At 31.1% G+C, this 9962-nt stretch overlaps 1 protein-coding gene and 1 long non-coding RNA gene across 5 annotated transcripts; one reads left to right on the top strand and one right to left on the bottom strand.

The window, feature by feature from the left end:
• Nucleotides 1–1444: 1444 nt before the first annotated feature.
• LOC121127421 (Hus1-like checkpoint clamp component) lies at nucleotides 1445–9115 on the top strand. 4 transcript variants are annotated; one of them, XM_071893077.1, is made up of 6 exons: nucleotides 1445–2010; nucleotides 2073–2153; nucleotides 2214–2408; nucleotides 2479–2716; nucleotides 3139–5185; nucleotides 5254–5734. In XM_071893077.1, the coding sequence occupies exons 3-5, from the start codon at nucleotides 2237–2239 to the stop codon at nucleotides 3578–3580; spliced, it is 852 nt and encodes a 283-aa protein (XP_071749178.1). In that variant the 5' UTR covers nucleotides 1445–2010; nucleotides 2073–2153; nucleotides 2214–2236; the 3' UTR covers nucleotides 3581–5185; nucleotides 5254–5734. The 4 variants fall into 4 exon arrangements, with proteins under 4 accessions (XP_071749178.1, XP_040578696.1, XP_040578695.1 ...); XM_040722762.2 differs by lacking the exon at nucleotides 1445–2010 and having other exon boundaries at nucleotides 2065–2153; XM_040722761.2 differs by lacking the exons at nucleotides 1445–2010; nucleotides 2073–2153 and having other exon boundaries at nucleotides 2160–2408.
• Nucleotides 2155–3037, bottom strand: LOC139907086 (uncharacterized). Its single transcript, XR_011783414.1, has 2 exons — nucleotides 2800–3037; nucleotides 2155–2748 (listed from the first exon to the last, which is right to left on the bottom strand). It is a non-coding gene; the product is annotated as an uncharacterized lncRNA (long non-coding RNA).
• Nucleotides 9116–9962: the final 847 nt, after the last annotated feature.

Raw genomic sequence — 9962 nt, forward strand, 5'->3', positions numbered from 1 at the left:
CTATAAAAATGGCAATCCTCTATACTTCAAATTTCTACACAAATAAAATCAATGTCTCCCCTACTACCTATTCGCTATCGCTAGTGAGTGACTATGTTGCGTCACGTCTATAGGGCTCTGGGTTATACAATGCGACTATATATAAGGTGTGTCGATAAGAGATTTCTTTGCTTTTGTTTACAATTGTACTGCTATTTTGATGATGTCACAGAGGAGTCAATTGAGGAGGAAATTCAAATTTATATAACTAATTGTATTAATACATCATATAATAGTATTTTATTTTCTTATCAGACAATACAATTTGATTCATTCGGTATTATATTGGACTCTGCAAATGCGAGTGTTATTGCGAGTTATTGTAAGGCGAGTAGAGACTTCAAAATCATTCATATTATTCGCTTCCGATCGTTTTGTAAAGCAATGAGCGCGCTTCCGCTCAATGAAAAATGATCGGCGCTCATTTTTTCGCTCGTTTTTGAACTTGACAACTCTATGTATGCATGTTACAAAAAACAATCCAATTCAATTTTTCCCTTTTTAAACCTGTTTTATCTAATAGATAATGGTAATAAAAAAGACATTTTGATACAAAAATCATGTTTTTAGCTTCAATATTAAGGAAGTTATGACCAATTTATCATCGGAATTTCACGCCATTTTTTCGTAGTGTTAAATCTGTTAATGTTATAACCTACACCAAAATCTGTGATATAATAAAATATGATATTTCAATAAAACAACACAACTTTCTTAAACATCAAGAGAATTGAATGAAATTTTCATGAATTACAGAATACAGTACTGTGCAAAAGAAGATATTTTTAAATACCTACAATGGAATTGTATAATATGAAATTCGAGTATATGAATACCACGCTCTCCATACAATTAATGATAGTAATTGAAAAAAAAGCAGAGGTTAAAAATTAAGACAAGACAAAGTACATATTGTACGGTAATAAAGATTGAAGGTACTAATGTCGAGTTAAAATTGATATACGTCGCATAGTTAAATTTTATTAAAAACTTTATCAAAGCCTAGAAAAATAAATTTTTTCAGATCCATTTTAACTTTTGTTCAATCCATTATACTTTCTTGGTACTTTTGAAAGCTATCCTGAAATGAATTATTTTATATCGAATAGTGCGATTAAAAGGATTTAAAAAAAAAAAAAAACTTGGTGAAAGATTAAGAATTTATCTACATTAAAAATAAATGACATCAAATTGATTTCCCCAATTTAAGTTATAAACATCCACCATTTATATAAATGAGCGAAATTCGAGCAATTTTTTGCTCTTCTAAAATAGCGAGCGCGCTTCTGCTCTCGCTCTTTATTCAAAACAAGGAGCACCTCCGGCTCTCGCTCAAAAATCTAGAGTGGCGCTTACAAATGCTTTGTTGGCCTGTATTACTAACTATTCCATGCTATATAAAAGTGGGGGGATGCTTTAGAATACATGATTTTCCTCGTATTATTAATATATATCTCTCTCAAGGGAGAAGAGTCAAAATCACAAGGCAAAAGAGGCTTATTCAAGGTAGCATATTCGGTTATGTTAGCAAAATAATTACATTGAACTCTACTTTTATTATATTCAAGATAAATGACAAATTAAAGTCTTATTGTTACTTCATATTTTTTTAAATGAGCATTTCATATTGAGTGCATATTATCCACTTCTTCTTAATATATTAATGATTTATTCGCTATACGATATTTATTTGAAAATGTATGTTCTTATTTTTTAATTCAAAACAACTTTTAATTTATTTTTTAAATTAATTTTAGTACCTTAATCGTCGGAGGGTAAAAATTTACACTAATAGAATTATCTGATTAGAAAATAAAATACAATTATATGTCTATTAATACAATGAGTTATATAAATTTGAATTTCCTCCTCAATTGACTGCTCTATGACGTCATCAAAATAGCCAGAACAATTTTATACAAAAGCAAATAAATCTTTTATCGACACAACTTATATCAAGATTATCCCTAAGTATCTTGCCTTAAACAGTGCCTTAGAATAATTTTTCTTATTATATTTTTCTTATATTTCAGTTATATTATTTAGCCTCCTTACCTTATGTTAATGTTGTTATTATTATGACGTCACACTAAAATCAAAATAAAAGATTACAAGTAAGTTAACAACTTATTTATTAAATTACTATTTTTATTTATAATAATATTTCCCTCGAGTTTATTCGATTTCAATATCAAAAATGAAGTTTCGTTGCCGAATGACTGAAATGTTGGCTATAAAAAAGTTTTATACCGTTCTCAATACCATATCAAAGATGGCTAAAACCTGCGTTTTTCGTTTAAGTCAAGATCGTTTCTTCTTTATAGTTCAAGAATCGTCTCCATCGAGTCCTTCTATTTGGGTCGAAATGGGTTTGTGCATTTCATTACATATTTAAATAATTCATTTACTCATTTATTTTAATTAATCCATAATTCTTAGAACAAATCCGCTTCTTCAATGAGTACAATTTGGAGGGAGTGAATGATGAGAGTCCTCACATCTACATTGAAATTGAACCGGATCAACTTACAAAGGCCCTTCATCCCATTCTCAAATCCACTGCTTTTTTTAGTCTTAAGTTCAAATTGACAAAGAAAAGAGATCGTCCCTGCTTAAGTTTGGAGATTGAAGATCGACTCTGTGTTCATGATATTCCTGTGAATCTCATTCCTAGAAAGTAAGCCTAAAAATATCTAACCATTTCCATAGCTGAAATTGATAGAATAATGAAATTCAAATATTTTTTTATGTGCATATTACTATTTCATTGCAAGGTATCCAATCATTTTATAAACTCAATCCAAATACATTCTTCAATTATTTAAGTTTGGAACTAGTTATCAAAGAGACTCAAACGATTATGGTTATTATATCCATTTTTTTCACTAAATGTTGTATACACTAAACATTGATGATATATATATATATAATTTTGGTTAAACTAAAGTATAAGTGAATTAGTTATTATTTATTCGTGATATTATTCGTCTTTTCCCAATTTAATTAAATGAATGCTCGTAAAAATTGCGATATGGCGTAGAATGGTCCAAAGATAAATGACATATTTATATTTTTCTAATTTAATATTTTTTTTTGTAGACATTGGCAAAATTATCAAGAACCATACATGCCAATCCATCGCATTGGTATTTTCCTTCCACCTTTGAAAAACTTAAAACACATTGTAGAACGCTACAAGAATTTAGGAAATCACATGATTCTTGAAGTGGATACGACGGGAGATAATGGAAAATTAAAATTGAAGCTAGAGAGTGATTCTATATCCTTAGGAACATATTTTCAGGATCTGGAAGTACCCAAAATATGTCATACCGGTGCCACTCAACCTCAACAAGTTGCTGTGAATGGAACAGCTAGTGTTAAGATTGAACTTCGAAGATTCAATCTTTTTTTACACTCAGAGCAAATTAACCCTCGAAAAGTAATTGCCAACTTTGTAAATGGGAAAATGATTCATATTTTTATTGTTCATGATGACGTCTTTATGCAGTATTTCATTCCTGCTATCGTAGAAGAATGATGGAATAGGCCATACATTAAAATAATGTATTTCACTCGAAATATTTGAGGTTTAATTGATAATAATATTCCTCTTGGGCAAACACGAGATTTGGCATAAAGTTTACATTTTTTTCAAGAAAATTATCCCTACCTCTTACTTTATTTTTTTGATAAAGATTTATAAAAAAATTTATAATACGTATGTTAACTAAAAATCCAGTTATTTATCTTCCTCTTACTAGTGAAATATCATGATGATTTGATATTGACAAAATATAAGATATATATATATTATAATTAATTGATGATATCACACTTAATAGAATTTTTTTTTGTTTTTACAGAGTTCAGGATGTCAGAAATTCAAGATGAAGTGTCACTAATCATTGATTCAAAAGTTATATATTCAAATCGATCCCTTCTCAAGGAGAAAAGTTTGTATTTCGAAGCAATGTTTCGAGATGAATTTGTTGAGAAGCTCAAGTCTGAAATTACTCTACACGACATTGATTATTTATCATTCAATTACATTCTGGATGGATGTAAAAGTAACAAACCTATTTTTTTTGACGGATTCAAATGTTTTCGATATCATACGAGTATCTGGAATGCTCCAATTTATCAGTGTTTATGAACAGTGTAAAAATTATATTACGGAGAACATTAATTTTTCTAATGCCCTAGAGATTATGACTGAAATGGACGCTATAAGTGAAGTGAATTTACATGCTATGGCAAAGAAATTTGTTCTTAGTAATTTTGTGAAATGTTTCTCATATGCTCTAGTATTTGCTCAAGAACTTAATTTAGATATTGTTAAAAGTATTATAAATTCGAACTTTCTTTATGTGAAACGGGAGTTTGATGTGTTTAAAGTTATAGTTGATTGGATTACTTTTTCAAATGAAAGGAGCAGCCATGCACTAGAACTCCTTCTTTGTATAAGAATATCTGAATTGAGTGATTTGGAAAGAGATCAGTTATTCTCATCGGACATTTTCGTTAACCTTGAGGAGAAAGAGAAAGTACTTATATCAAGTTCTAATAAAGGTCCAAGATGTCCTCCTTTTTATCCCTGTGTAGTTGGGCATGTAGCTCGTAAAGTTTCTCAAGATCCTGAAATCCGTTCGCATCGAAGACTACGTGATTCTTCTCTTTTCATGTTCGATCCTGCCTCTAAAAAGCTTACACCTATAGCTACTTTGAATAAGGTTAATGATGGAACGTGTGAGGCTACAGGATATAAAGTGTTGGCTCATGGACATGATGTCATTATTTCTGGAGGAGAGTTTACTATTGGTCGAAATAAATGGAACAAAATGATCTGGAGTTATAATACCCTCACGTCGAAATGGAACAAGCTTTTAAGTTTGTTAGATCCTCAAAGACATCATTCAGTTTGTTCAATAGGGGAAAAAATATATCTTGTAGGGGGATATGGTAAACACCGTTGCGTTTTAGATAGCGTCATAGTGATTGACTTAGAAACATGTGATATTAAAAATCTTGAACCTCTACCCATTCCAATGTATTCTCCTGCTATTTGCTCATTTGGTGAAAATAGCATTTACATTTTCAAATCTGAAATATGCGTCTATGATGTCAACAAAAATCGCTGGTCTCGGTAATTATCAAAACGTTATGCACACTTATCGAATGAGTTAAATTTGGAATCAAATAATTCATTTTCAGGTTATCAAAAATAGCAATGCCAAAAATGGAATTCTGCAATGCACTTTCCTTTAAGAATAGGATTTACTTAACGTCTGCAAATTCACATGAACTTTATTGCTTTGTGCCAAATAATGACGAATCCCTAAAATTAGTCGGTAAATTTTACTTTGAAGTACAAAATGTTTGTTTGGTCAATGGAATTATATATTCGTTTACATCGGATCAGTTTGATTGTAAATCATATATTGAGTGCTATGACTGTAATAAGGATGTATTTTCTCGGCTGTGGGAAGAAGAAAGTGAAGAAGTGGATTTCTCAGCGTACTTTTCTTTTGGATGTTTTCCACTTCTTATACATAAGGATTAATTGTCGTTATGTTTATCCAAAGATGTGATATATTTTTCATTTGTTTTACATGCATAATTATTTAAATACATGATTACGTATATTCATATTTTAAAAGCCTTTTAAAATAATATGAATCTCATTTTGTTCCAGTTATAAATGCTATGAATTCCAGTTCTCCTTCGATTTTCTCATTTCAAGAACAAACTAAGAAAAATGTAGTAGCATTTATTGGCCTATTATCAAAATGGAAAATTGAGTGGACAAAAGGAAAAGATGTTGTTCAGAAAATAATTGAATTAAAACGCGATACAAATGAATCATTGAACCATAAAGATGTTTTCTCTTCTACTTTACAACATGAAACCTGTCACTTGAAAAGTATCTCTCAAAAGTGTCTTCGTTTAGCATTAAAATTAGAGCCCTACATTGATAAAATAAAGAATAGTCAAAGTTTTAATGCTTCATCACAATCATTTTTAGAAAATACATGGAATATTGACAAATCCATAGACGGCAGTACGAATAAAATTGAAGTATCTAATATTGAGGAATCTATTGAAGTTGTTTCCAGAGCATATGTCAAGCAATCTGAAATTTTATTTGCTATTTCGGAAGAAATTGGGCATCTTGAAGCAAATGATCAGGTTGTACTCTTTTCATCCATTTGGATGCATAGACCGGTTTTTAACAACGAAATCAATTTATGTTTAAAAAGCTTACAATATTTTATTAGTTAAATGATGGTGTTCTACTATTCATCATCTCGGGATGGAATCCCTTACAATTGGCCATTATGGAAGATAAAGAGGGAAAAAAGTGAGGAATGGAATGCAGTTGTTCAAATGATATCTTCTGTTAAATATGAATTGTTAGAAAAAATATTGAAAGATGATGATGTAAAGGCTATAGTTGATGGATGTCCAAATTTTTCGAAGAATTTTAAAGAGGATCAATTCTCATCCTCCTTGATCAACTTATTCGCAAACCGATCCCAAAAAACATTTGGTTGGCTTACAACGCTATGTTTAAATTTGTTTGGAGCTAAAAGTTCAACCATAAGCTTTTTGTCAGACTTGCATGAAATCCATAAGCCCATTACAATTTTGAAAGACTTATCACCTGATCTAATTTCAATTCCGCTTGGCTCATCTACTACATTGGAAATAGATGCTTTAGGCATCCCTTACGTTCACTACCAATGGCTTTTTATGCCTTATGATGAAGAAGGAAATTTGAAAAAATGGATAAGGATTGATGTAGATTCTCAATGTAAAATTTTGGATATTTTTAACATTCAGTTGTCAGATTGTGGTTTATATCGTTGCCGTATTTACCATAATATCCCTGTAAAAACTCCTGACGACAAATGTGCACAGGACGTATTAAGTAGCTGTGTTCAAATTAAAGTAGAAGTTGGATCTATTAATATAATTAATCAACCTTCTGACGTAACAAGCTTTTTATGTGGCTCAGCTGAGTTTGATATTACTGCTGAGTCAACTCATCCCCTTCAGTATGAATGGTATTTTGAAGATACTAAGGTTTTTTCTCAAGATGACCATAATGGAAAACTCAAACTAGCAAATCTTCGATGTGAGCAGTCGGGACGATATAAATGTAAAATATCCAATGAGTTTCAAGCTGTTGAATCTGATGTCGTCAAATTAGTCATAGATATCCCAAGTTTAGAAGATATCCAATACAACAATATTACCTTTGAAAATGAAAACATCCAAATCCTCAAACAGCCCTCTTTTAATTCATCGTCGAGGGTCAATATTGGTGATAAAATATCCCTTGAAATTGTTGCAAGTTGTAAATATTATTTGAATTACGAATGGTGTAAAAGAGGATTGAAACAGGATTTAATTGATCGAAATGAGCCGGAAGAGCGTACAGATCTTATCCTTGTGTGTCAAGGCCCACAATTGGTTGATATAGTTACAGAAGCTCCAAAATGTACTTCATATGGTTTTATCGGAACTTGGGTATATATTTGCTTAATAACCTGCCCTCGTACTAACGAACGAATTGTGAGTCAATCTGTCAACGTACCGGTATCATTTTGTTCGTCGATTCCCAATAGTTTCCCAGGCTTTAAAATAGCACTAATTGTTTGTCAAGAAGACTACAAGACGTATGATTTTCATGAACTTCAAGCTCCTAAATATGATGGCTCTGTACTTATGACAGCGTTAAAAGAAATGGACTTTAAAATTTTTTCTTTTATTAATTTAACAACTGAAGAAATTCGAAGTGCTGTAGAACTTTTGTGTACATTTATTGACGATACAACGTATGTACTTTTTTACTATAATGGACATGCCCTTGGATCAGGAACTAATGTATATTTAACTGGTATCAACTCTTCATTAAGTGGATCTTTAAAGGAATTTATCTGGCATGGAGAGTTAGAGAGTAAGATTGACTCATGTGGTCCCCTTTTATGTGTATTTCTCTATGATTCATGCCGAGACGATCCACCCAAGTATTTTCAAGAGAAACTCCAAAATACTAAACATCCAGCTATATCATTTAAATCTAGCTTTGTCATTAGTTATGGTACTCAGCCATCTATGAAGAGTTTTGAATGTTATGAGAAATCTCTTGGAGCATGCCAAGGCCTTTACATGAAATATTTGTTACAGCATATTAGAGAAAATATTCGAGTTGAAGAAGTGTTTATCAAATTATCTGATAGCTTTATGAGTGGTGAGGACACAAGCGTCGTCACAAAAATGAGGCCAGAGATCAAAGTGTCTACTAGGCAGGCTTTTTATTTATGTGCGCCATTGAGAAGTAATACATGTAATACAAAACAAGTGCTTTTCTTCCAAATGTGTCGTTTTGAGTCTTGTGTGCTTTCTGCAGACGTATCCTCCATCTTCGATAATCAATTTAAATATGTCATTGGACTTTCATATAATAAGGAAAATAAGACATTTGTTTGGATTACGGGGGCTTCAAATACGAATGCATTGAATGTTTTATCTTATATTGTAAAGATTACCGTAAGAGAATCCAATTTCACAAATGAAGCCATTCTAAAGCTACATATAAATAAAACCAGTCCTAAAATAGATAATATATGTAAAAACTTCGAACTACAACTCTCAAGTCCAAATGTAGAACTCATTTCCACGACAAAAGACCAAAATTCTCATGCACCTATAACTGTTTTGTTTGAACCTTGTAGATCAAAAAATGTACAACGAGGTGATGGCCCCATTTTTCCATTAATGGATGAAAGAGATGATTTTCTCTTCGACGAAATCAAATTAGTTAATTTGCAAAAGGTTGAAGGAAATGCTAAGCTAAGGCTCAATCTGCGCACAGAAAATGACTCAGTGATTGTCCCCTGTAAAGGTGTCCTTGAGATTCCTCTTCCAATTCTTCATAATTTTCCATGTTTAAAATTAAACTCAAAATCTGTATTGCAGTGTATCAAATGATTATAACGTAAAATTCGTGTTGATTAATACATTGTACACTTACTTAATCAATTTAACAATAAATACATGTTTAAGTGTATTATCATTCATTATTTTGTCTTCGCAGAGTATTAGTCCGTTCAAGAAATCTTGAGCGCGCTCGTATTGGAGTACTTCAATTAGACAACTCTTTATGATTGCAATTAAATTCTGGAAATTTATAAATATTACTTGCACCAAAAAATGAAGATAAATAATGTACAGGAATCAATAAAAGTTAGAGATCTAAAATTGTATTTAAAAAAAAAAATGAGTAATGCAATTTTTTAACTATTAAATATTTTATTCATTGACAAAAGTAATTTTTTCTCAAAGTTTTCATCTTGTATAATCTGTCATCTATCCTTAAATAATTGACCACCATTTGAAAATACTCTCTCAACGGTAGTTGACGACAGCAGTGTATAAACTAGAAGGTAACATTTTTGCTTAATTAGATATAACGGCAAATCTGATAATATTAAGTGCTAATGAGCTGTGGTATCTTGAGGAAGTTCAAGTGTGCCGTACGATTTGTGACAGCCATTCATTATTTGCAATAGCTTATAATAATTTATATGATCGGTTTAATTAAAATATGTGTATAAAGAAATTTTTAAGCGACTTTAGGTGTGCCTTTGGTAGAAAAGCTTAGGAACAAATATCTTAGGGGACATGTATTTACGAGGTTAAGTGCACCTTCTTATGATCCAATTAAGTCTCATAATAAGCTCGAGCTTGAACGCACGGTTCTCAAATTTGTGAACATATGCTTACGTTAGATTTTGAGATGTTATGTGAACTTACACCATCCAAATATGAGAAAATCCTATTTCAGTTGTGAAGATTAGTTAACAATAATGAAAGTGTTATCTTCCAACGTAATCTTGGGACACGAAGGAACTGGC

This window comes from Lepeophtheirus salmonis, chromosome 13, assembly GCF_016086655.4.
Source record: "Lepeophtheirus salmonis chromosome 13, UVic_Lsal_1.4, whole genome shotgun sequence".
Taxonomy (NCBI): domain Eukaryota; kingdom Metazoa; phylum Arthropoda; class Copepoda; order Siphonostomatoida; family Caligidae; genus Lepeophtheirus; species Lepeophtheirus salmonis.

Coding starts and splice junctions, on each gene's coding strand:
- LOC121127421 (XM_071893076.1), top strand. CDS start 6,322: ATGATGGTGTTCTACTATTCATCATCTCGGGATGGAATCCCTTACAAT.